The sequence below is a fragment of the Alexandromys fortis genome, unplaced genomic scaffold (genome assembly GCF_014885135.2).
Source record: "Alexandromys fortis isolate MF-2015 unplaced genomic scaffold, M_Fortis_MF-2015_v1.1 scaffold_1, whole genome shotgun sequence".
NCBI lineage: Eukaryota > Metazoa > Chordata > Mammalia > Rodentia > Cricetidae > Alexandromys > Alexandromys fortis.
In genome coordinates, this window is record NW_026067927.1 from 14194407 (window position 1) to 14221542 (window position 27136).

The 27136-nt window shown below is 44.8% G+C and overlaps 2 protein-coding genes across 3 annotated transcripts; one reads left to right on the plus strand and one right to left on the minus strand.

Moving 5' to 3' along the window:
• Positions 1 to 5352, minus strand: Terf2ip (TERF2 interacting protein). The gene is made up of 3 exons (XM_050143649.1): positions 4575 to 5352; positions 3494 to 3600; positions 1 to 1287 (listed from the first exon to the last, which is right to left on the minus strand). Exons 1-3 carry the CDS (start codon positions 5293 to 5295, stop codon positions 892 to 894), a joined length of 1224 nt encoding a protein of 407 aa, XP_049999606.1. The 5' UTR covers positions 5296 to 5352; the 3' UTR covers positions 1 to 891.
• On the plus strand, positions 5333 to 27136 carry Kars1 (lysyl-tRNA synthetase 1). 2 transcript variants are annotated; one of them, XM_050143621.1, is made up of 15 exons: positions 5371 to 5489; positions 8906 to 9085; positions 11246 to 11399; positions 12899 to 13064; positions 17431 to 17524; positions 17845 to 18031; positions 18114 to 18239; positions 19735 to 19854; positions 21690 to 21852; positions 21954 to 22127; positions 22242 to 22327; positions 22742 to 22827; positions 23894 to 24020; positions 25631 to 25774; positions 26882 to 27136. In XM_050143621.1, the coding sequence occupies exons 2-15, from the start codon at positions 8940 to 8942 to the stop codon at positions 26975 to 26977; spliced, it is 1869 nt and encodes a 622-aa protein (XP_049999578.1). In that variant the 5' UTR covers positions 5371 to 5489; positions 8906 to 8939; the 3' UTR covers positions 26978 to 27136. The 2 variants fall into 2 exon arrangements, with proteins under 2 accessions (XP_049999579.1, XP_049999578.1); XM_050143622.1 differs by lacking the exon at positions 8906 to 9085 and having other exon boundaries at positions 5333 to 5489.

Sequence of the window (27136 nt, forward strand, 5' to 3'; positions counted from 1 at the left end):
TCAAACACAAAATTATATTTATTTTGAATAATAAAAGCAACACAAAGCGGAACAATCCATTAAATTTTAAGTCTACACAATTTTCAGTGGAAAACTTATGTTCGATAAAATTTAAAAACACATCACAGTTAACAGTATACGACCAGCAGCTCCCATGTAGCTGAGGATAGCTACAAAAGGAGAACACAGAATCCTAAACTTAAGAGCATACAAATTTTTTGAGGGGTGTGTGTGTGTGTGTGTGTAACTTGATTTTTTTCTTTGATTCTTGACTATGAAGTTTGTATATGACACCTGTTATAAATGTTAAAAGACCAGACACTCCCACAAGTTGGAGTTTATTGTACACAAAACTGAGTGGTAAGTAAGCAAATACTACTAGCGACTTGATTGAGACCAAAAGGCAACAGCCAGAAGAGGGGTGGGGTTTTCACACACCATTAGGAAGCTGAATATGGGATTTTTCAACAAAGTAGAAATCAGAGCTCCCTGGGAGATGGGCTGGTTTGGAACAGTCCATGTTATAAGCTTTGCCATTAAATCTTATTTCTAGACTCTTCATCTGCAACAACTTTGCCAAAAGACGAGCTTACTTACTCACCAGGCCTGAAAAGACCTTTGATTTCTGTCACTAGGCTCCTGTCACCAACACAACAGGAGTTGCTTTCCAACAAAGGCTAATCTACTAATATACAGACCAACCTCCTGGTTTAGATTTCCCTATCATAAACACAGAGATACTTGCCATGGACCACTCTAGATCCAGTTTCTTTTACTTTATCCTGCTACATAACACTGCTTGGCTACAAAATCTGGGCTCGCAGAACAGCAGTACTGGTCAGTTTCAATGGACACAGATATTTATATCATCATCCGCCGTTATCTTGTCTGTTATTTCTTTCGGAATTCAATCCTCCGAGCAACATTCTGAGCTCCAAATTTTTTGATCAATGCATTTCTAGTGTCCTCATCATCCTTCTGCAAATCTAAGTCATCTTGCCGGGACCAGATTGGATAACCGTCAGATCTCTGACCAGACTCTAAAAATGAGGAAGTGGCCTCCAGCTCACCACTGTTTTTCAGGAAGGCCTGTGTAACTGTTGATAGATCCAACTTAAACTTTTCCATTAGCTGCCGGATAATTTTGATGGCAGCTCCCACTTCCTGTGTAGAAACTTTTGGCTCCTCTTCCTCCTCATCTGGCTGTGTTTCGGAATCTTCCTCAGGTGTGGGAGGATCATCATCACACATTGTTATATGTATTTCAAAGTCAGGGCTCTCCCCCACCTAGGAAGAATGAAGAAGAAGACCAGGTCGTATTTACATAGCCTTGAACTCCTGCAATAAGTGTCTTCCCAACCATTCCCTGGCTCCTCACACATCACACAAGCCCCTCCCTTCACTTCCTCCCAGATACTTTTAATCATGCTGACGTGTGCACATACATAGACATGGACAATTTATGGAAAGAGGCATGTTGTGTACAACTATACATACATATTTAACTGATTAAAATATGAAGTGTATGCATGTATATGAGAAAACATGTATAACCTGTATGACATGAGATCATTTTTTAAATGCCGGACTTTGCTTCCAGATGGGTGTGTTGATATATGCCTATAATAAGGATTCCTGGCAGAAGGGAAACCCATAAATTCAGGACAGCTTTGGCAATACAATAAGACAGTGTTCCATGTAGTCCAGGGGGCCCTGAATTTACTATGACCTTTAGCTTTTTCCCCCCACTCTACTTTTTTGAATTGTTAATTTTTTTAGATTATTTTATGTGCATGAGTATTTTGTCTCCATGTATGTATGTGCACAACGTGCATGCTGGTGCCCACAGAAGTCAGAAAAAGGCAATAGATACCTGGGATTGGAGTTAGACGGTAATGAGCTACAGTATGGGTGCTGGGAACCAAACCTGGGTCCTCTACACGAGCAACAAGTGCTCTTAACCTCTCAGCCAACTCTCCACTCCACCTTTAACTTCTGTCTCCCTCCTTTGGCTCCCAAGTGTTGTAATTATAGGCATGTCCCAGCAAGTTCATTGAGATAGGGTGTCTTTTTTTTTTTTTTCAATTTGAGACAAGGTAGCCCAGGGTAGCTTCAGAGATAACATAGCCAAGAGTGAATAATAACTACTTTCTTTTTTTGTTTGCTTGGTTGCTTTGCTTATTTCCAAGACAGGATCTCACTATGTAGGTTGTCCTGGCACTCACTATATAGACCAGACTAGCCTGGAACTCACAGATTCATGCGCCACTATGCCTGGTTCCATAACCACTTTCTTTTGTGTTAATAAGCTAGATCAATTCAGGCCCAGTAAGATGCTGGGCTAAAGGTTAAAGCACCTGCCACTAAGCCTGACACCTGAGTTGTCTCTGAAAGCTAAATGGTAGAAGAGGGCAGGCTTTTTATCTAACAAATAAAATTGTAGATGGGCTGTGGTGGCGCAGGCCTGTAATCCCAGCACTTGGGAGGCAGAGGCAGGCAAATCTCCGTGAGTTTGAGGCCAGCCTGGTCTACAGAGCTAGTTCCAAGACAGCTAGGGCTGTTATACAGAGAAACCCTGTCTCAAAAATAAATAAATAAATAAAATTGTAATACATTTTTAAATGTTTTTAAAAAGTTAACTCACAATATCTTTATTCTTAGAGATAAATTATATTTATCCAAATGTAATTTGGATAAAAAAATTAGTCGCCATAATTATTTTACAGCACCTGCCTTTCTCAAAAGCTATTATTGTGGAACTCCAATAGTGTATTCCAAAACAGACTGCGTATATAAAAGAACAGAAAATATCTCCAAAGAGTCAGGCAGTGTTAGCGCACGCCTTTAATCCCAGGACTCGGGAGACAGAGGCAGGTGGCTCTCTGAATTTGAGACCAGCCTGGACTACAAAGTGAATTTCATGACAGCCAGGGCTACACAGAGAAACCCTGTCTCGAAAAACAAAACAAAATAAAAAAAAAAATTTCCAAACCACACAGAAACCTAAATGCTTAAACAAAATTACCAGTTTTTTTTGAAAGTTAGATTAATGCTCCTGAGAAGCATAAGAACATTCTAAAGCAGCAAAATAAACTGTCGTTAACTTTGAAAAGCACACAGTGAAATCAAAGTGTTCGAAGCAGGTAGCTTACACTGCTAAGATACAACCATTCCTGGGCAGACATCTTTAATCTCAGAAGAGGCAAGCAGGTCTCTGTCAGTTCAAGGTCTGCCTGGTCTATGTTGCAAATTCCAAGCTATCCACAGCTATGTAGTGAAACCCCGTCTCAAAACCAAACAAAAGAAAAAAATAATCATCCCTATTCTGTGCAATTTTTCCTCTGTCACTTACACTATTCTCCCAAACACTAAAAGCTTTGTGAAGCCTAAAGCCAGATCACATCTAGTTTCTCTCCTCTTTTATCTTGAACTTCTTTCTCTCTTACTTAGCCTCGGCTATAGGGGGAGAAATGAGTAAGCTGAGCTGACGTACCACAGCTTCTTCAAACTCCTGCCTGGCGTCCTCATCATCATTCTCCTTGGCCTCTCCCTTCACACACTCCTCTTCAGGCAAGTCTGGCGTTCTCTTGTTCTGCGGCTCTAGGAAGGAACAGCAGGTCGGCAGGGCTCGTCTGCACAGACCATCTCGACCAGTTTTGTGCATGCAGAGCGGTTTCCTTTAGAAAACACCTGTTTCTTATTTGGCACGAAGAGCATAAGATACGCATTTCCAATAATTCTCACACTTATTTCCAAAATAAACCCACAATCCCAACACTCAGAAAACTGATGCAGGAAGATTTGGGCTACTCTTGCACTATAAAAAGTGAGTTCTAAGCCAAATAAAATAATGAACGCTCTGTCTCCTTCTCCTCTCATGGCCTGGTTCAGTTTGGTCTCTTCCAGATGCCTCTGGACGTACTCTCCCTGGTATCCACAGTAAGCCCTCTCCTTCATACCTGCAGTCATCATGTCCAGCAAAGAGAGAACCTAGGAGCCCAGAGGCCAAGACGCTGGCATAGCTAAACCGGCTGGGTTACAAAGGACTCAGAGAAGCTGGGGGAAGGGTAGCCCAGTGGGCTGGAAAGGCTGAGGGCAGGAGGCAGGGGCTAGGGAGGTTTTAAAATTGTTTGATATTTGTCTCATAGTCCAGTAAATTGGGAAGAAGAGTGTAAGTGACAACAGTGACCACGAACTATAAACACACAACACAGTGAACCGGGATGATGAGCACGTGCGGTGTAGCTCATCAGACCACTCCACATGTATGCATGTTTGTACTTCTCTATAGCAAACAGGGTTGGCAGCACCTGTCCTGACTGACGACGAGGGGAGAAAGACAGGAAACCCATTATGTTACACTGACATACCGGAATAAAAGGCAACATCCAGTCAATGGAAAGAAAAAGTGAGTGAGACGAAAAATTAAAATCAGAGAGCAGGGCGTAAGAGAAAATAGTCCACTTTCACCCGGACCTCAACAAAGGAGGGGTTGAGCTATGCCAGTGGCGCCAAAAACGGCCACTGATGGACAGGGTGCCCAGCCCCCAGATCCCCGGAGGTGAAAGCCTCACCACCGCTATCCGCGGCCTCGGGGTCCTGCTCCGCCTTCCGCTTGAGCTTCTGGGAGGACGGGCTGACGGGGGCGTCCCCCAGCAGGTACTTGTGCTCCTGGCCCCGCAGGTGCTTGAGGTAGCGGTCCTTGAGCGACTGCCAGGAGTGCTGCGTGAGCGCGCTCTTTTCCATCGCTTTCCACAAGGCGTTGCCTGTGACCGAGTTGGGCGAGCGGGCATTTTCTTTCACGTAGGTCAGGATGGCCACGTCGTCCGCATGCGTGTAGGCGATGCGCCCGGTCAGAGGCTCCGGCTCCAGCTCCGCGGAGCCCTCGGTGGAAGCCCCGGGCTTTGTGTCTGGAGCCTGCTCGCTCAGTCCCAGCCGGTATGCCTCCAGCTCCAGCCTCTCGTTGCGCTCCACACAGTCTAGGATGTACTGCGTGGAGATGAAGTCGCCCGAGGCCTCGGCCAGCGCCTCCCCGGGCTGGGCCAGCAGCACGGCCCCGGGCTCCTGCACCCGGCACACGGCGCCGCCACCGTGCAGGATGAGCGTCGACAGCCGGCGCTTGGCCGGGCTGGGCCGCACGTAAAACGACATAGCGCTCCCATCTCCCCTCACGAACAGAGTGGAGGAGTGAGTGGGCCCATTGGGGTCTTTACCCAGATCCATCGCCTCCGCCATACCTGTCTTCCCGCTGTAAGAGAGCAAGGAGATCGACACTCCCGCGGCGGAGTCCACCATTGCGCCTGCGCCGCGACAGCCCAGCCGAGGGCCGGCCCTCTTCCCCGGAAGAGGTGGGGCTTCGGGTCTTGACCTGGAAGTTGCAGCTCTACGCTAGTCATTTTTTTTTTTCCTTTAGGTCGGGCTGGTGGGAAGATGGCCACGCTGCAGGATAGTGAAGTAAAAGTGGATGGCGAGCCGAAACTAAGCAAGAAGTAAGTGTCGCTGAAAGTCGTTAGTGTCCCTGTCGCTGTGGTCCGATGGGAAGTACCTGGAGGCTTCCTCCCAAGGCGACTGAGCCAGGGGCCTCTCTGCCCTCTCCGGTAGGTGAGCACATGTTAGGATGGAGGTGCGGAGCCCTGGAAACTACAGCCCCCGGAACGCCCTGGGGTCCGCTGTTCCTGGCTGGTGGGTTCCCTGGTCCTGACTGTAGGGACGAGCGTGCGGAGGGGAAGCCAGCGCAGATACTGGGAGGTGACAAGAAAGAAAAGTGAAACTTATTTCCCCTGTCTTTTAAGAAATGCTTTTTTAAATTGAACCACTCCCCCAGTGAATAGATTGGAAAATGGCTAAATGTCTTAACTTTTCAGAGAAGAACCTGTTGGGTCGGGTGTTCGGTTCACGCGGATCCGTGGAAGAAACGGGGTCAATCTAGGATGGTTTATTATTTTTAGCCTTTGCGGCCCCAGAGAAGTCAGCTTCTAGTGAACTGACTGACTGTAACTTCTCAAAAAGGCTTTTTTATTATTATACAATTACATGATAGCAACTCAGTTTCCGCATACCGAACCCTCTTATCTGAAGTTTCCCAGAGAGACAAATGCCAAAGCAATTCCCATTCCCGGGGCATATGTTTTCCGTGCCCTCCCTCAACCACGGTTTGCGTATTTGAACCTTTTAGGAAGCACTCAGATGAGCTAACGTTCCGGAATCAAGCCAGTTGCTAAGCTCTGTGGGCTCTCCTGTTAACAACAACCTTAAACTTTTTTCTTGGCTTATCCAAGGTCCTTCTGCACCTTATATGTGAAAGGGGGTTCATTCTCAAACTGTTGCGCACCTACCCATGTGTGTCACTCAAAGGATCTGAGACTAGTGAGGAAGTGGTCTTGTTCAGCGGGATGCACCAGGCTCCCCTTTGCGCTGCTCTTTGTGTCTTTGTAAACCACGCCAGATCTGAGTGTAGGTGGATATGAACAGTTAGATTAACCTCCCTTTAACTGGCTGTTATAGTGTCTAAAGACTATACTTGCTCTAATCCAGGGTTCCTTATATGAACCACAGAACATGAGCAACGACTTGACTCTTCATAGGGCCTGGAAGAGCTACACAGTGCCCTCCAGAAATGTAGGAAATAGTTTACGTAGCTTTGGTTTGTGCACCAGCAATCAATCCTCTTGTTGAGCCCTAGGGAAATACTAGAGATATTCTACATAAGAACTGATTTTTCCTTTTGTGTCTAGGCTTCTGCTTTGTGTATATTAGAAGGATGTTTTGTTTTGTTTTTTCGAGACCAGGTTTCTCAGTGGCTTTGGACCCTGTCCTGGAACTAGCTTTGTAGACCAGGCTGGCCTTGAACTCACAGAGATCCAACTGCCTCTGCCTCCCTGCTGATTAAAAGCGTGTGCCTCCACAGCCCGGCTGGATTAGAAGGATTTTAAGAGTAATATTTAGCCTGGTGGCGGTGGCAGCGGATAATCCCAGCACTCCCGCCTTTAATCCCAGCCCCTCAGGTGGCCGAGATAAGCAGATCTCTGTGAGTTCAAGGCCAGCTCTAGAAGAGCTAGTTCCAGGATAGGCACCAAAAACTACAGAGATCCTGTCTCAAAAAATCAAAAAAAAAAAAAAAAAAGAGTAATGTTTAAATTTGTGGGTTGCTATGTCAAGAGTGAGTTGATGGATTCCTTAAAGGAAGCTGGGTGGAGTTTATTAAATCATAGTTGACATTTTGAGTAATCAATGAAAGTAGCTCAATTTTTGAGTAAATTAAGAAAGTATCACAACTTTTTTTTTAACTTATAGACCAGGCTGGCCTCAAACTCACAAAGATCCGCCTGCCTCCTCTCCTGAGTATTGGGATTAAAGGCGTGCGCCACCACCGCCTGCCTCACAGATCCTTTCAAATGACTTTCTTCACCCCTTTGAGCACATTGACCTGTTAAACACCGTACTGGCACTATACAGACTGTCTAATCTCAGTATTAATCTTCCTAGAGAAATATTAATGTCCACTTTTCAGATTCACAAACTGTGGCCCTAGGTGATTATTTTTATGTAAAAATGTGTGCTCCTAGGGGCTGGGAAGGTGACTTAGTGGTAAGATGCTGGCTTCTGTGCAGGCTCTAATAATAATAAAAGTATATGTTCCTCGTGTGCCTTCAAGCACTGGTCTGAAGTGACACCTATGTCAAGTCTGTGATCCTCAATTGTCTAGAATAAATCAGGTGATTTTTGTTTATTTTGAGGGGGTTGTCTGTTTTGTTTTTTGAGACAGGTTGTTTTTTTTTTCCCCTGTGTAGCCCTGGGTATCCTAGAACTCGCTGTGTAGAACAGGTTGGCCTCAAACACAGATATGTGCCTACCTCTGACACTACCACCTGACAAAACAAACCAGTTTTGATGTATGTTCTTAGATTATTATGGGCTAAAATAATTTTTTGTGGTTAACATCCCCTTCTTTTTCCTTAATTGTTCTTGAAATTTCTTGGTCTGAAATCTTTACTGAGGACCATTTTATGCCTGATACTGTCCTCAAAGTTTAAAACTAATGGGCTATCTCAAATCACTCATTCTCAAATGAAATATTTCTCTCCAAATGATTTAAACAGTAGCGTGTGGTCCTGGTAGATCTCATGCCATCTAGTATTAATGATACGTAAACGTGGTGTTGTCTGAGGACCTAGCCTTTCTTTCCTCTTTGTTCCTAAAACTCTACACTGGTCTCTTATGACTTGGAGATGCTTTTGTGCAGCTGGTGCTTTGTGGATGTTTTATTTTCTGGGGTGGGCTTTCATCATATTTGCCAAGCTGTTCTCAACCTTAGGCTCAAATAAGCCTTCTTGACCTGCATGCTGTCTAAACTGTCAACCTGCTGGGACTGTCTAAAATTTGCTTTTGATGTTTTCATCATCATCTAGTAGTCAGTATTCCACCCTGAGGGGAGAAACCACACTTCAGACCCCCACCTTTGCTTTCTATACTTTAGGATGTTATGAGCATTTTTGTGTGTAAGCTATTGATTGGCTTGCATTTGAGTTCTTCTTCCCCCCCCCCACCCCACCCCCACCCCACCCCCGAGACAGGGTTTCTCTGTGGCTTTGGAGCCTGTCCTGGAACTAGCTCTGTAGACCAGGCTGGTCTCGAACTCACAGAGATCCGCCTGCCTCTGCCTCCCGAGTGCTGGGAGTAAAGGCGTGCGCCACCATCGCCCAGCATTTGAGTTCTTAATCCAAGATAGAAGCTTTTGGGTTTCCATAGTCAGGACTGAGAACACTGCAGATGGTAGTCAGGAGGGACTGAAGTTCAGAGGGACACTGGACGTTAGTAGAAATCATGGCTCCCCTCCTCAGGAGTGCCGGTCGAGTGGCTGTGTACTGTTTGTCCCCTCTGACTACACATCTCTGTTTCCTGCTAGGTGGTGGTAATCATTAGTTCCAGGGTGCGCTACCATGTTGATGCAAGCTGCTGTCAGGCTTGTTAGGGGGTCCCTGCGCCAAACCTCGTGGGCAGAATGGGGTCGGAGGGACCTTCGACTGGGTCAACTTGCTCCTTTCACAACGCTCCGCAAGGACAAGCCACTTTCTGATAAAAGAAGGTTGGTGCTGTTACCTTCTTTATTGCTCTGGGAGCAGAGCCTTTCCTTCAGTGTCTGTTAGCTGTCTAAGTCTTGGACAGGTTAAGAAAGCAGATCTCTATTACTCAAGTCAAGAATCCCTCCTAACTTTATAAGTTCAGAGTCCTCTCCTTGCAGTCCTTTCTCTTTTCTTTTTCATTTTTACTACTTTGACTATTTTTTGTTTATTGAGCCATGGTTTTATTATACAGACCAGGCTGTCCTTAAACTCACTATAATGAAAGTTGGCCTTAAACTAAAGGTCTTCTTTCACTTCCCACTACAGGATTATAGGCATATGCTACTTTACCACCTAGCTCCAAGGTGAGTTTTTTTTTGTTTTTTGTTTTTCCCTGAGACAGGGATTCTCTGTAGCTTTGGGGACTGACATGAAACTACCCAGCAAGCTTTTTTGTTTGTTTGTTTTGTTTTGAATTCACTAAATTCATATAAAATGATACCGCAGCAAAAAACAATGGTGCATATCTATGTAATCCCGGAACTCAGGAGGCCAAGGGAGGAGAGTTGCAGGTTCAAGTCCAGCCTGAACAATTTAGCAGTCCCATTTCAAAATAAAGGAGCTTGGGGATGTTCAGTATTAGACCTTTTGCCTAGCACACTTGGAGCACTGGGTTAAACCTCCAGTACTACAAAACAAGCACAAGAAAGTGAAGGGTATATTTTAAAGCCAGAGGCTGGGCGATGTTCTACACACCTTTAATCCCAGCACTCGGGAGGCAGAGGCAGGCGGATCTCTGTGAGTTCAAGACCAGCCTGGTCTACAAGAGCTAGTTCCAGGACAGGAACCAAAAGGCTACGGAGAAACCCTGTCTCAAAAGTCAAAAAAAAAAAAACAAAAAAAAAAAAACAAAAAAAAAAACCAGCTGGTCTACAGAGTTCCAGGACAGCCAAAGCTGATACACAGAGAAACTGTGTCTAAAAACAAAACAAAACAAAAGCCAGATAGTATGCTAGCATGATTGACATGAATGATCGATGAATTCTCTTTGACTAATGAAGATATTCTTGAGTATCCAAATAAATTTATTTTTCCTAGATTTAGATAGCAAGTTCAGATCATAAAGGTTACAGAGTTTCCCCCATTGTTTTGGTTTTTGAGTTTCACATAACATGTATGAAGTTTGGATAATGGGAGAAATACATCCAAATCTGTCTAGTTTCGGCCCTGGAGGCAGAATGTTACATAGTAAAAGATACCCCAAATTCACTTTTGAGTGCTAACTAAACTCTGGGATTCGGTCGTTTCTTTTTAATATCTCAGTCCATACAACTGGTGGTCTTATTTCCATTTTCTACTTGATGCGTCTTTGCTCAAGGCCACTCGAGTGGTTTAGTGTTTTAGAATTTAGCGCGAGGCAGTTTGACTACAAACATGGTACAGCATTCACTGTGTTACGCTGTGTGATGTTCTACTCTGGTGTTAAAGTCAGAGCAGTTTTATTGTTTTGTTTTGAGCTGGGTCTCGGGCTGGCCTCAGATTCACTAGCTGCAGATGACTTGTGATCTCCTGCCTCCACCTCCCAACACTGGGGTTCCAAGTGTGCGGCACCACATCTGCTGTGCTAGGTATCAACCCAAGGCTTTGTGCAGGCTGCACAAGCACTTCTCCAACTGAGCCATATCCCAGCCTCCAGACCAGTCTGACAGCTGTTCTGAGTGAGACGTCTGAGGACCAGCTCTCTCCACGGCCTAACCCCTCTGGGAGAGCCTGGCCTGACTGGGTTGGAGGTGTTGCCTTATCACAGTCTCGTCTAGTACTGTAGGTACTTCATCATCTTCCTGGGGAACCTCTGTTCCAGCACTAAACATAAGCTGGTACATGTGGTCCTCTTCGCCCTTGTGCATCTTGGGTCTGCTGGGTGTCTGGTGCCAAGGGGAGGCTAGAAATGACCTGTTGCATCTTTGTTCAAAGCTTAAGTTCTCTTTTTTGTCTTGTTCACATTTGAGTTTAGTGACTAACAGGTTACTGTTGGGGAGTGGAATTATCTAGGGGTGTGGAACCCAGCAGGACCGTTTTCCACAGGCTCTTCATACTTTTGAAGAGTGGCAATGGAGCTTCTTCTGGGGGAGGGTCCTTCAGGCAGGCAGCTTTCACATTGGGTGTCATCATCTTCCCAACAGCGAACTGAAGAGACGCCTAAAAGCTGAGAAGAAAGTGGCAGAGAAAGAGGCCAAGCAGAAAGAACTCAGTGAGAAGCAGCTGAGTCAGGCTGCTGCCACCAACCATACTGTTGACAATGGCGTGGGTGCTGAGGAGGAGACTCTGGATCCAAACGTGAGTTCCCCTGGGTCACTGCTAAGAATGGACACAGGAAACCTTCTGAGAGCCTATGACAGACAGTATGAGAGGCCAAATGACTAACAAGACAAATAAGAACTAGAACCACTGCCAATGGATTGGGGAGGGCAGTGTCCACCTTTTTTTCGTTAAAGGCATGGGCCCTGAATTTTTAAAATTAAGTCCAAATAAATAATTTGGAGAGACCAATACTCCTGAGTAACTACTTAATCTTCCTTGGAAGTAGCTGAACCTGTAACAACATCAGAGGAGGTATCTTCCCTCAAGATAGACTAGAGCTTATGTCCTGTAACAACATCAGAGGAGGTATCTTCCCTCAAGATAGACTAGATAGAGCTTATGTCCTGTGGCAACATCAGAGGAGGTGTCTTCCCTCAAGATAGACTAGAGCTTATGTTGGCAAACGCATTCCACCTGCCACATCTACCGCTCCGCTCTCCCACTTCATGCGCCCTTCCTGGTTTTGTGCATAACCACAGCCGTGCCCATTTGTAGCACTCTAAGGCTAATTTTTTACTGTTAACAGTAGAGTTAGGGGACTAGAGGTGTGGCTCAGTGGTTAAGAGCTCTGGCTGCTCTTCCAGAGGACCTGAATTCGATTCCCAGCACTCACATGGAATTCACAACTGTCTGTAACTCCAGTAGATGAGCAGCTGGAGAGATGGCAGCTGCATGCATATGCACATACCCCGACACAGACACACATACATAAACATGATTAAAAATAAATCTTGTAGGAGGCTGGAAAGAAGGCTCAACTGTTAAAAAAACTGGCATCTTCTTAAAAAAAAAAAAAGATTGCCAACCCCTATGGTAGAATACTCCATATCTGTACCATGCGATTCCCTGAGCCTGTCTGAGGGAAGAGTCTAACGTGTGGCCAGAAGAGTTAGTTAAGAGGCGACTCCACCATGCAAATGCAGTCCCTTTTATTAGTTAGTTTAGATGAACTCCACTTTTTTTTCATTCTGTTGAATGTATTTTGAATTCTTTGTGTGGCTCTACATATTTTTCATGCAAATATTGTTCTATAGGCAGTCCTGTTTCAAGTATGCAAAAGGCTCCGTTAGTGTCATGACTATACCCCGTGCAGGCTCCTGTGTCCTCTTAGTCCCCAGATGGTGCTGCTGATTTAGGAGATGGAGCCTACTGGAGGAGGTGGTCGTTGGTGGTGTTCTTAGTGGGTTATGGCTCAGTCCCATTCATCCCAGCCTGCTTGTCTGTCTTGCCTGATCTATCGAGATGAAGTTGTCCATAAGTCTTTGATGGTCTGAGCAAGCTTCTCCAGCTGCCATGCCATCTCTGCCTAACAGTATCCTCTTAAACTAGAATAGCTCTTCCTTCCTCCTACAAGCTGTTCTGTAAGGTATTCTGCAGAGGGACAAGGAAAATCACGAGTACAGCGCTCTGCAAGAGACACCACAACCTGACGCGTTGCGTTTCTGAGGACTGTCTCTTTTTTTTTTTTTTAACAGCAATACTACAAGATCCGTAGTCAAGCAGTCCAGCAGCTGAAGGTCAGTGGGGAGGACCCGTACCCACACAAGTTCCATGTGGACATCTCCCTGACTCAGTTCATCCAAGAGTACAGTCACCTGCAGCCCGGGGACCACCTGACTGACACCACCTTAAAAGTGGCAGGTAGGAAGGTCCCCGACAGTTCCGCTCTTATCCCACGGCAGGCAGACTTCTTTGCCGACACAAAGGAGGGCCTGAGTTGGTCTTGGTTTTGTTTTGTTTTGTTTTTTGGGTTTGTTGTTGTTTTTATTGTCTTATTATGTATGCAGTATTCTGTCTGCATATATGCCTGCAGACCAGAAGAGGGTACATGTAGTTGTTGGGAATTGAACTCAGGACCTCTGGAAGAGCAGGCAGTGCTCTTAACCTCTGAGCCATCTCTCCAGCCCCCTCCTTTTGTTTTTTTGATTCAGGATCTTGCTGTGTCTGTCTACCTTAGACTGTCCTCAAACTTGAGATCCCCTGCTGCCCTATCCCCAGTTGGTGTTGAAGCTGCTTTGCTAGAGACAGTAGCTTTATTATCTCCTCACAGAAAGTAGAGCAGCCCTGAGACAAGGGTCACAGTCTACCTAAGGCAGAACTCCTGTGAAAGGGATGTTCTCTGGAATCCACTAGAAGGATTTTCTTTCCTCCCCCAAACCATGGACCCAGTCATATTTAATTTTTTTTTTGTCTCTACTCTCAGACATTATTTCTAGAACATTATTTATGGATTGTGAGGTTTTTAAATGTCTTTTTCTTGCCTTCCCCCCAAAATAGTAAAACTACTAATTGGAGAAAATGTGCGACATTCACAGAAAATAAAGAGGAAAAAAGTTACCCATAATCTTATTGTGTAAGAATGTTTGCAATACCTAAATATCAAAAGCCTGTTAATTTTCCATGTGTGTGTGTGTATGTCCATCCACGTATTCAATTCATGTGTGCACATACATGTAGAGGTCAGAGGACAATTTTCAGTGTCATTCCTTAGGCTCAGGTGCATCCGCATGGGCTTAAAGCTTGAGTAGGCTGAGCTGACTGGCTGGCTATCCAGCAGGCTCCAGGGATGCCCCTGAATCTGCCTCCTCAGCACTGGGATTACAAACCAGTGCCACACCTAGGATTTTTTAAGTTAGTTTTTAAGAGTTATCTTAAAATATGTGTGTGCGTGCCTAGAAGGTGTCAGATCCCCTGCAGCTAGGGTGCAGACAGTTGTGAGCCAACACTATGGGTGCTGAGAGCTGAACTCGGGTCCTCTGAGAGAGCATGAGTCTTATTAACTGTTGGGCCTTCTCTCTGGCGTGCCCTTCCTTCCTCTGCTGTGATCTCTAGCATTGAATTCAGGTCCTCATGCTTGTCATCTAAGCTTTCTGTCTCTTTAGCTTCTGATAGAAGTTTTGGTTTTTGAAACGGGGCCTCATGTAGCTCAGGCTAGTTTTGAACTCCTGCCAAGTGTGGGGATTACAGATGTCACCACCATACCCACCAAATGTTGAAGGAGTGGCAGGGCTGCGTTCCCAGCACCCGGCCGCCCGCATGGCTAGGTTATGCCCGAAATAATTACACGGAAACTGTATTCTTTTAAACACTGCCTGGCCCGGCTAGTTCCAGCCTCTTATTGGTTAGCTCTTACATATTGTTGTAACCCATTTCTAATATTCTGTGTAGCCCATGAGGTGGCTTACCAGGGAGGATCTTAACCTGCATCTGTCTGGCTTGGAAGAATCATGGCGACTCCTGGCTCAGCTTCTTTCTCCCAGCATTCTCTTCTGTTTACTCCACCCACCTATGTTCTAACCAATAAAATAGGCCAAGGCAGTTTCTTTATTAGTAAGAAATCACTCCCACATCAACCAAAGCCTTTTTTGATGTTGTATGAATGTGCTTTTAGACAGAGGATTTTCTTTTTTTTTTTTTTTTAAGATTTTATTTATTATGTATACAACATTCTGCCTGCCTGTCTGCCCATACGCCAGAAGAAGGTGCCAGATCTCATTACAGATGGTTGTGAGCCACCATGTGGTTGCTGGGAATTGAACTCGGGACCTCTGGAAGAGCAGCTGGTGCTCTTAACCACTGAGCCATCTCTCCAGCCCCTAGACATAAGATTTTCAAATTGTTTAGATTTATTTTATGGTTATGAATGTTTTGCCTGCATGTATGTGTGTACACTGTGGTTAATTTACCTCGTTGTGTGGTAACAATTATGTAAGTAGGAGAACAATTGAAGGGTTTGATCAAGAGAATAGTGAGGTTGTAACTATTAGTTCTCCAATTAGGTTAGTTGTTGGTGGGAGGGCAAGGTTGGCTAGGCTTGCTATAATCCATCAGGCAGCTGTTAGTGGAGATACTGTTTGTGCATGCCTGGTGCCTGCAGAGGTCAGAAGAGGGAGTCAGTTCACCTGGAACTGGAGCTACAGATGGTTGTAAACCACCGTGTGGGTGCTGGGAACCAAGCCCAGGGCTCTGGAAGAAGAGCACAGGTGTTCTGAATGCTGCTCCACCTCTCCAGCATCCTCCCTGTATTCTCACCCCCTTTTTAGTTCACGGATTTTTCTTGGATATAATTTTTGGGTTGTTTGTGGGTTTTGGGTTTTTTTTTTTTTTTAAGACTCTTATTTGAAGATGGTGGATTGTCAGTTCTTTAAAATAATTGTGATTATTAGATCCTTTTATCTTTTTTTTTCAATATATTTCTTTCATTTCATGTGTGTAAGAATGCAGCAGTGCTCATGGAGTTGGAGAATACTTTCTGGAGTCTTCCCTCTTCTGAGACAGGGCCTCTCTTGTTTCTTTCACAGTACTGTGTATGGCCCACAGGCTTCTGTCAGGCGGCAGCTGCTGCTACTGCTGCTGCTTCTTCCTCTTCCCCTCCTTCTTCTTTCTACCTCTGCTACCTCCCATTTGGGCCACCAAATCCTGCTTTTTTATGTGAGATCCTGGGATCATATCACCATCTTTGTCTAATAAAATTCATATCACTGCCTTAGCATGCTGAGGTATCTCCCCAGCCCACCTAATGTTTCTTTGTTGCTTAATTTTTTTTTAATTTATTTATTATGTATACAATGTTCTGTCTGCATGTATGCCTGCCTGCCAGAAGAGGGCACCAGATCTCATAGATGGTAGTGGGCCACCATATGGTTGCTGGGAATTGAACTCAGGACCTCTGGAAGAGCAGCCAGTGCTCTTAACCTCTGAGCCATTTCCCCAGCCCCTGTTGCTTAATTTTCATGTGAAATTCATCCTAGATTTGTTTGTTTCTTTTTGAGACAAGGTCTCCTGTAGCTCAGATTGGTGTGGAATTTACTAAGTTGACCTTACTGAGGTTGAACTTTACTGAGATGACCTTGAACTCCTGACCCTGTTGCCACTGCCTAGGGTTACACAGGCAAGTGCCACCACATCTGGTTTATGTGGTGCTGGAGGCTGAATTAAGCTTTGTGGTTGGGAGGCAAACATTCTACCCTCAGAACTGTATACCCAGTCCTCATTTTCTGGTATGTTTAAAGGAAGATTGGTTTCATTCCCAACTTCACTGTACTCTCTGGTTTCTGTGAAGTGTTTGTAAACTTAGTAGCTGGCTACAATTCTGGGATTTCCTAGTTTTTTTTCCTCTTCCTTGCTTTATAGTGCCCTGTCTGGTCTCGTCCTGCAAAGGAACCTGCATGTTGAGCTTAGAGAGATTTTCATCCCGTCTAGGTCTACTTGATGCAGCCCTCACTTGTATGGGAACAGGTGCATCCTCTCCCAGTCTCTGCTGCTGTCCTCTACCTAATCCAAAGTGTTCACATTCTTCAGTGGACACTGGCCTTTCCGTCGTTCTTCAGTTCTCAGATCATCAGATGCCCATTCCTTGCTCACTGATTTTTTTCCCCTATATGAAAGTCTTACCATTGCTTATAAGGTTTTAGGAATATCTTCTTCCATAACTTTATATAACTTGGGATTTTGGTTTTTGTTTTGTTTTGTTTTGGGGGGGCGGGGTCTCACTACGCAGTCCTGTCTCTATCTCCCAAGCCCTAGGACTAAAGGAGTGTGCTGCTGTGCCTGGCCTTTCCCCACATAAACTTTTATTAATAGGTTTGACTTAGCCTATCCAATCATACATTTATTTGTTTGTTGTTTATGGTTTACCAAGGCAGAATTTCTCTGTGTAACAGCTCTAGCTGTTCTAGAACTCACTCTGTAACCCAGACTGACCATGAACTCAGAGATCCACCTGCCTCTGCCTCCTGAGTGCTGGGATTAAAGGCGTGTGCCACCACTGCCTGGTTTTAATTTTTATGTAAAGATTGAGAAAAATCCCAACCCTGTGTTGTCACTACCGCTGCCATCATCCAGGAATCCACTGACCCTCTTGTTAAAGTGAGTTCTTCCTGTGCAGCCTTGACTGTTTAATGAAAATCACTGACCTCGGGCCACGCTCAGATTGTTGTGGTTTGTGTTACCCAGAGAGCTTAAAGGGTTTCTCATTCTGTCAGTGTCTTTTCTATTTTTTTTCTAGGTCGGATCCATGCCAAGAGAGCCTCTGGGGGAAAGCTCATCTTCTATGACCTTCGAGGAGAGGGGGTCAAGTTACAAGTCATGGCCAACTCCAGGTACATAGAAATAGTCAGTTAAAGATCCAGGGTCATAGCCCAGAGTAACAGAGGGCCGGTTGAAGACACAGCTAGTGTGGTCCTCCTTTCCCATTGCTGTTAGAGTTAGGGTAGCACTGAGTGGAACGTGGTTGGGTACAGTGGCATTGACAGTGACTGGTCTTACTTACAGGACAGCAAGCATAATAAGGATCCAGCAGTTGTCCCTGAAGCAGGGGCTCCCTCTTGCTGGGCTCATGGAAGCTGTTGGTGAAGGTTTCCTGAGTAAGCCTGCATTAATTTGAAGAACTGTACGTTCATTTACTTTTCCTTCCACTCAGGAATTATAAATCAGAGGAAGAATTTGTTCGTGTCAATAACAAACTGCGCCGGGGAGATATAATTGGAGTTCAGGGGAATCCTGGGAAAACCAAGAAGGGTGAGCTGAGCATCATCCCCTCTGAAATCACACTCTTGTCCCCCTGCTTACACATGCTGCCTCATCTTCACTTTGGCCTCAAAGACAAGGTAAGTTGTGGAGCTGTCCGAGCTGGCCCCTAGGATGCATGCCATCACATAGACTGTCTTCTGACTGCTGCCTCTGCTCTAGGAGACAAGGTATCGCCAGAGATACTTGGACTTGATACTGAACGACTTTGTGAGGCAGAAATTTATCGTCCGCTCTAAGATCATCACATATATAAGAAGTTTCTTGGATGAGCTGGGATTCCTCGAGGTGACCAAGGGCAGAGGGTTTTACCTGGAATGGTGCTTTCCTTGCTATGCTTGTCTCTCACTGTCCACAGCATATCCTCCACGTCCTGCATGCCTAAGGAAACACCCCCTTGTCAATACCTTTGTTCCATCTTGTTTAGTGCTCATTAGGAAAGCAGTGTGCCACCTGTGTGTAGTGATGCCATTTTCTATAACAGTGGTCTTTAGAGGCCAGTTATGACACACATCCTTAATCCAAGCACTTAGGAGGCAAAAGCAGGCAGATTTCTGTGATTTCAGGGCCATCCAGGGATACATAGATTTGTCTCAGCCCAATTCCTGACCCCCTAAAATTCTTTAGAGGCTAGGCATGGTAGTGTCCACCTTTAATTCTAGCATGGGAGCCAGAGACAGGCTCATTTCTGTGAGTTCAAGTCCAGCCTGGTATACATCGTGACTTCCAGGCCAGCCAGGGATACATAGTATGAAAAATGCAAGTGCATGTAATATACAAAACTGAAATCGCTCTGCTTTTTCACCTGACTTACTTTCCTAAATTAGAATTTGATATATGCCCTCCCTCACTGTTTACTGTGTGTGTGCACATATATGCACACACATATATACTATATGCATATGTAGCACGAATAATAAAAACCCAGAGACAGATATTGGGGTTCGGGCTGAAGATCAGAAAAGCAAAACAGGCTTGGTCTGTATCTGCGTTGATCTTGTGTAGCCTGGGGTGGCCTTGAACTCAGAGAGATCCACTGGCCTCTGTCTCCCAAATCCTGATACTATTATTGCATGCCCTCTGCTGCCCTTTTTTTTTTTTTTTAACATTCTGGGGTCACATGGATATTTTGTTTTTGTCATTCTGGTGTGTGTGTGTTTGTGTGACTGTGTTGTGTATGCACTATGCACGTGTGCATGCACCTAAGTGCAAAGTATAGAGGAGGATGCCCGGTGTCCTCTATAATCCTTGGTCTATTTTTTTTTTTTAATTGTATTGTGTGTGTGTGAGTGCCAGGGCCTTTTAGTACCAGACGTCTAAGTGGATGTTGCAACTTTCAGGTTTAATTTACTGTGGTCTGTTTCAACTTGTCAGCATTTACAGTCCTGCTGTGTTGTTTTTCGTGTTGTTTTTCTTGTTGTTTTCATTTGTTTTGTTATTTGTTGTGTTTTTTCAAGACCGGGTTTCTCTGTGGAGCCCTGGCTGTCCTCTGGAACTAACTCTATATACCAGGCTGACCTCAAAGCACAGAGATCCACCTGCTCCCGACTCCTGGGTACTGCAATTAAAGGCGCGCTCCACGACTGCCCAGCATAAGTGCTGTGTTATTAATATAGATAGAGATGCAGTTCTAAAATGTCTAACGATGTATTCTTCATCAAGCACTTATATAACAAAGTTTTACTTTTGGTATATGACAGGCCTAGACTATGTTACATGCAAAGGATGAACTGTCCTCAAAGCCTTCGGTTATCTGAGAACTGTTTCTTTCTGTCTGTTTTAGATTGAAACTCCCATGATGAACGTCATTCCAGGGGGAGCTGTGGCCAAGCCTTTTATCACCTATCACAATGAGCTGGACATGAACTTGTATATGAGAATTGCTCCAGAACTCTACCATAAGGTAGTCCATAATCACACACCCATTTCCTTCAAATTGCAGGAGGCCAGGAGAATCACTGGCTAGCCTAGTACAATCAGAAATAAGGAACATCAAAGATAGAACATCCAGGATAGTGTTCTAGTTCTTCAGGTTTGTTGGTAGTGATTCTTGTAGAGTTTCCTTGTAAACAGCCAAGGATTGAAGGCATTAATACAAGTGTATACATGTTCTCCTTCAGTTCTAAAAGCTTTAACTTCAGCCTCCCTTGGATTAGATCTAATTTTAGTCTTGTTTGTTTTGTTTTGTTTTTCTTCTTCAAAAACTTTACTACTGGCAAGGCATGGTGGCAAACAGCTTTAATGCCAGCACTTGGGAGGCAGAGGCAGGCAGATGTGAGTTTGAAGCCAGTCTGGTCTACATAGTGAATTCTAGGCCAGCCAAGACTAATCAGTGAGAGCGTATGTCAGAAAGAAAAATATATATCTCTACACACACACACACACACACACACACACACACACCCTGCTGGACCAGGTTCTCTTCCTCCTCCCTCCCACTGGTCCCCGCAGTCACTAATAAATAATCACTCAGAGGCTCAATATTAATCATAATTGATTGACCAATTACTCAGGCTTCTACTGGTTAGCTCTACATATAAATTAAGCCACTTCTAATAATCTGTATATTGCCTCGTGCCCCATGTCATACTGGTGATGCTCTGGCATCTTACTCTTCCGGAAACTGCTGGTATCCCCCCAACTACACTTTTTTTCTCCCTGTATCTGTGCTTGGGTTTATCGCCTAGCTCTATTCTGCCCTGCCATAGGCCAAATCAACTTCTTTATTAACCAGTGACAGTAAAACTTAACAGCACACAGATGGGTTATCCCACAGCACCAGTCCTTCTAAGTTTAGTCTTTCATAAAAGAACTTTGTTTATTTTAACTTCTTTCTAGAAATTAAAAATAATTTGGGACTGGAGAGAGCTCAGCAGTTAAGAGCACTGGCTGCTCTTCCAGAGGTCCTGAATTCAATTCCCAACAACCACATGGTGCCTCACAACCATCTATGAGATCTGGTGCCCTCTTCTGGCCTGCAGGCATAACACTGTATAGATAATAAATAAATAAATCTTTAAACCATAAATAAATAGCTGGACAATAGTGGCACACACCTTTAATCCTAGCACTCAGGGAGGCAAAGACAGGTGGATTTCTATGAGTTGAGAGCAGCTTGGTCTACAGAGTGAGTTCCAAGACAGCCAGAATACATAGAGAAACCCTGCCTCGAAAAAAAAAAAAAAAAACTAAATAAATACAGTATAAATACAAACATTGTCATCCAAGATTCTTAGTTGTAGACATTTAAAGCAAGACCAAACTTACCTGTGTTAGGAAGCCACAGTTACCTTAACAGTCAGCCATGGGCTTTTGTCACAGGGAACACCGCCTCCTACTGGGCACAAGTGACTGAACTAGGATCTCTGCAGCCTATTTGAAAGATGGCCACCTTTGGTCCCCTTCACCAGAGTGAATTCTGTGTACTACCTACACCTTCCTTTAGAAGCTTCTATCACATGTCATTAGTGTGTCTGGTAGGTGGAGAAGGGTCACTTGCCTGTAACCCAACCCAGAAGAGGCTTTGGAGCAACTCAGATCATCAAATTGGAAATAACAGACATGGGAAGAGACTCGGGAGTCCTACACCACCAAGTAAAACCAAACTGTCTGCTACAGGGGTCTAAAGACAGCAGGGTGCTGTTTGGAGTGAGAGCATACCTACACTGTGAAAACCAGTTAGGGCACAGGAGCTTACAGGGCTGTTAGCACATGACTGTGGCCCTGTGTCTTTGCTAGATGCTGGTGGTTGGTGGCATTGACCGGGTTTATGAAATTGGGCGTCAATTCCGGAATGAAGGGATCGATTTGACTCACAATCCTGAGTTCACCACCTGTGAGTTCTACATGGCCTATGCAGACTATCACGACCTCATGGAGATCACGGAGAAGATGCTGTCAGGTGAGTCCTACTGTCCACAGCTCAGGTCTGAGAGACTGACTTGCTGCTTTCAGAAGAGAGAGTCCCGTTCTCATTCCTGAGATGCTTGCTTTTTCTCCCAGGGATGGTGAAAAGCATTACAGGCAGTTACAAGATCACCTACCATCCAGATGGGCCAGAAGGCCAAGCCTATGAGATTGACTTCACCCCACCCTTCCGAAGAATCAGCATGGTAGAAGAGCTTGAGAGAGCCCTGGGTGTAAAGCTGCCAGAAACCAGCCTCTTTGAAACTGAAGGTAAACTACTATACTCCTTCCTGTCAGAGCTAAAATGTCTCATTTTGTATTTATAGAAACTTTTCCAAGACCACAGCGATGTTCCCTGTCCTAACTTGTACATTTCTGTCACAGAAACTCGAAAAATTCTTGATGATATTTGTGTTGCAAAAGCTGTTGAATGTCCCCCGCCTCGGACCACAGCCAGACTCCTGGATAAGGTGAGACGCCACATTTGTGCTCATCCAGTGCTGACCAGCATCTTGAGCCCTAGGAAGTGGGTCCCACTGCTTTCCTTCAGCTTCACAGGAAAACCTTACAGAGGAACAGGCAGATTAACAAACTTTGAACTGGGTTGGGAAATGGACCTCAGTGGTGAAGAACTCACCTAGCAAGTCAAGGCCTGGGAAGGGGTGGGTCAATCCCAAGCCCCATGAAATATAAGCAAAAAGAAACTTTCAACTATAATATGCTCTGTGCCAAATAGTTCGTGTATATTTTCTTAGTTAATACTGTGTCCTCTGAAAAGGCTGTAAGATGAGCCCCTGTGCATGGGAGCTACGGCCTCCTCCTGGGGTGGGACCATCAGTGGTATTCAGAAGCTATGTCTAGTTCTGCTTTGTTTTCTCACCAAGCTTGTTGGAGAGTTCCTTGAAGTGACGTGCATCAATCCAACATTCATCTGCGATCACCCACAGATTATGAGCCCTCTGGCCAAATGGTAAGATGCAGTTTGTTGCTACATTAAAAACCCTTCGAGTAAGGCTGTCCCTATGCAGAGGAGCATTTAATTAGCACACATCAGGACTCTTAGGTTCCGTCTTCAGTACTGCTTTTCACCAAAGCAGGTTGATGGTGTGAAGTAACAGTTGTGATGCTCTGCATTGACTTAGTGGTTTTTCTGTGCCATGTATTGACGCAGAAACTTGGGTGGGAATTCTGCCAGGGCCTCTTTGTGTGATTTCTCTGTCAATAGTCCTGCTTTTGTCTGCATGCATGGTAGGGTTCCTGTAAAAACCCTAATGGGTCCTGTAAAAAATCCCGATGGTCCTGTAGCTCCCATGCCACTACAGGACCTGTACACGAGCTGGGAACTTAGCTGGAGACTTAAAAACAAACAGACAGGGGGCTGGAGAGATGGCTCAGTGGTTAAGAGCATTGCCTGCTCTTCCAAAGGTCCTGAATTCAATTCCCGGCAACCACATGGTGGCTCACAACCACCTGTAATGAGATCTGGTGCTCTCTTCTGGCCTGCAGGCATACATACAGACAGAATATTGTATACATAACAAATAAATAAATATTTAAAAAAAAAGAGAGAGTGGACACAGGTCATTCTTGATATAAGAATACCAATGCTCCCTTTATTGTGCGTAGGAGCAGCTTATATAGGAATCCTTAACCACGCCCAGCTCTCGGGATCTTTCAGCTGCAGGTCTCAGGCTCAGTTCACTCAGTCAACGGATCTGAGAAAGTCAAGAGGCCAGGGATCTATAGCTCCCAACAGGTTCCCAAGGCAGGCATTCCAAAAGAACAAGCAGACATGCTAGACTTTTGCTGATGCCTCCTTGACCAAAGCAGGTGGACAGCCTAGAGTATGAGAGCAAAGAGAAGGGCTTGAAGTCAGTCAGCTCCATGCTTGTGAATATAACTGAATCTTCTGGTCTCTCACTGCTCTGGTTCCAGTGACTGGTGCTGAACATCAATGAGGCTTCAGGTCTCAATTTCTGAGCCAGGTACATTCTGAGAATCCTGAATAGTCATCCTCTGTGGTCTCATGTTCCCAGGCACCGCTCCAAAGAGGGTCTAACTGAGCGCTTTGAGCTGTTTGTCATGAAGAAGGAAATCTGCAATGCCTACACTGAGCTGAATGATCCCATGCGGCAGCGGCAGCTGTTTGAGGAACAGGCCAAGGTAAGGAAGGAGAGCAATGACATTATTTCACCGCTGAGTTCACTCACCAGGAAGAACTGGCCTTAATCCTGTCTATGGACACTTTCTTGGCATTTTAACCAAAGTTAAAAAGGCTCTTTAATTTTTTTATTTTGTTTTATGTATATGGGTATTTTTCGAGCATGTGTATTAGTATACCACGTGCTTACAGAGATCAAGAAGGACAGAAAAAGGGAATTGGATCCCCCGGAACTGGAATTACCAGTGGTTGTGAGCCACCATGTGGGTATTGGGGATTGAACCTGGGTCCTCTGGAAGAGCATCTCTTAACCACTGAGCTGTTTCTCCAGCTCAGAAAGAGGCTTTCGTAGGAGGAAGTCACATTTAAAGTAGAGCTCTTCGTTTTTGAAGAGCCTTATCTGGACGCTAAGGCCACCCTTGAATTCCTTGATCCTCTAAGGACTGGGATTAGAGTGACTCTCCCACACCCAGCTGAGACTCGGGGCTTTGATCTTACAATGCATAAAATGAATTTAAGATCACCTCTATTTATTTAGCAAAAATACACTTTTTCTTAGACTATACCTCTTTTTTGCAATGGTATGGTGATTTGGGTTTTTTTTGTTTGTTTGTTTGGGTTTTTTTTTTTTTTTTGGAAACAGTTTCTCTATGAAGTCCTGGCTGTCCTGGAACTCTGTCTATAGACCAAGCTGGTTTTGAAACTCAGAGCAGTCCCCCTGCCTATGCCTTCCAAGTGCTGGGACTAAAGGTGTGCGCCACCACATCTGACATAAACTGCGCCTTTATTGAGGCGGTTTGAGGATGAGCAGCACATAAAGATCTAAGGACGGCAGTGCCCAAGCTGCCTTTACTTTACTGCCTCTGGTTCTTTAGTGTCGTCTGTAGTAGCTGAGAACTCATCTGTTTGGAGTCCCAAATCCCCAAGCAGAAGAACATTTTTGTTCAGAGAAATTTGCCTACATTCTGAGACCAAAAAAGGAAAATTTAATTGTTGTATTCTATTTGATAAAATAATGAGGGATACCTGCTCTCCCCCCATCCCACCTCTGCCACCATTGGGTTTTTGAGACACGATCTCAGTGTTTAGCCCTGACTGGCCTGGAATTAGTTTTGTAAACCAGACCAGCCTCCAGCTCTTGTCAGTCCTCCTGCCTTGGCCTTCCAAGTGCTGGAACTACAGCTATGTACAATCACATTCAACTTAAAATAGGGCTTTCATCTCTGAGGTAGGTTTCATCAGGCCTAACCTCCAGGTCTCTGGGAGAAACAGCTAAATCCTAGAGTTACTGGGAAGCCATTTTCTAGCAAGTCTTGAATGTCAAGAACATCTTTGGTACTTTCGAAAGTTTTAATGTGTGGGTAGGTGCTAAGATGACCTAGAATGACAGCTCTCAACCTGTGGGGCGCAACCTCTTTGGGGGTCACATATCAGATATTTACATTGTAATTCATAACAGCAGCAAAATTACAGTTATGAAGCAGCAATGAAAATAATCTTATAGTTGGGAGTCACCACAACACGAGAGGAACTGTATTAAAGGGCCTCAGCATCGGGAAGGTTGAAAGCCACTGAACTAGAAGATGATTACATCTGACTCCGTTTATTCTAGGCCAAGGCTGCTGGTGACGATGAAGCCATGTTCATAGATGAGAACTTCTGTACTGCCCTGGAATATGGGCTGCCCCCAACAGCTGGCTGGGGCATGGGCATCGATCGGGTCACCATGTTTCTCACAGACTCCAACAATATCAAGGTACGCACAAACTTCTCAGTGCATGCTTCCCTGAACGCCACTGCACATCAGGGAGGGTCTGGAAATAAAGGACTGCTGAAGTTCATGCCCCTGCACAGGTGGAAGACTAAAGGGCATCTGACCTTCCAGGGTTGTGGTTTTTCCTGCTTGAGACAGGAGGTATACTAAGTTTGCTTCTTCTTTAATAGCCAGGGAAATGCTAAGTCCTCTCAATTATATTGCCTCATGTTAGTCAATTCTGTAAGGTGTGTAAACTTTTTATTTTTTATTGTATTTTATAGAGAAGGAAATCCATGTTACTCGTTTTTTGTTCCTGTTTTTGAGACAGGGTCTCAGGTAGCTAGGCTCATCTACGTTCAGTCACGTGGCTCGATACCTCATCTCTCAATACTGCCCATCCTGCTTCCTCTCTCAGCCTGGAAGTCCTACCTATACCTCCTGCCTTGCTATTAGCTTTTTATTGCACCAACCACAGCAATACGCTTTGTAGTTTGCAGTGTCCTTGAACTCCTGATATGCCCGCCTCTACCACCAGAATTGATTATATTGATGTATGCCTAGAAGAAAGTTCACTTTTTAATAATAAATTTAAAAAATTTATACATATGACTGTTTTGCACCACAAACATACTTTGTGCCAGCAGAGGCCAATTGTCAAATCCCCTAAAACAAGTTACACAAGACTGTGAGCTACCATGTAGCTGCTCAGAACCAAATCTGGGTCCTCTCTAAGACCAGCAAGTGCTCTTAACTGCTGGGCCATCTCTCTAGCTGAAACTCAATTTTACTAGAAAACCTGTGTTGATTCATTCTTTTGACATGGAGGGTTTGTGCACGTGTTTTGGCTAAGGTGTGCAGATCTATAGATTTGGCTGATTTGGTTAGTGACAACAGAGACAAAAGCAATGATAGGATAACTGTAAAAACATTCATGGGGCCTTTTCTTTTGTCTCTTTGAGACAGGGTTCTGGAACTCTGTAGACCAGGCTGCCCTCAAACTCAGACATCCGCCTGCCTCGGCCTGCGCTGTGGTTAAAGAAAGACTTGTGCCACTAAACCAAGTTCATGGTGCTTCCTAATTCCAAAGTATGTTTTCCTCTTCTATAGGAAGTGCTTCTGTTTCCTGCCATGAAGCCTGAAGACAAGAAGGAGACTCCAGCAGCCACTGAGGCCCTAGAAAGCACAGCTGGGCCCTCTGTCTAGAGGATAAATGCGACTCTGGCATCTGCAGTTCAGCAGAAGGTCTGCTCTCAGGGTTCATGTGTGTTGCCATCCAACCACCGAAGTCCAACCACCAGGAGAGAGAAGAATTCAAGAATTTCTTTTTATTGCTTGTTACCAAATAAACCATTTCTCTCTTTA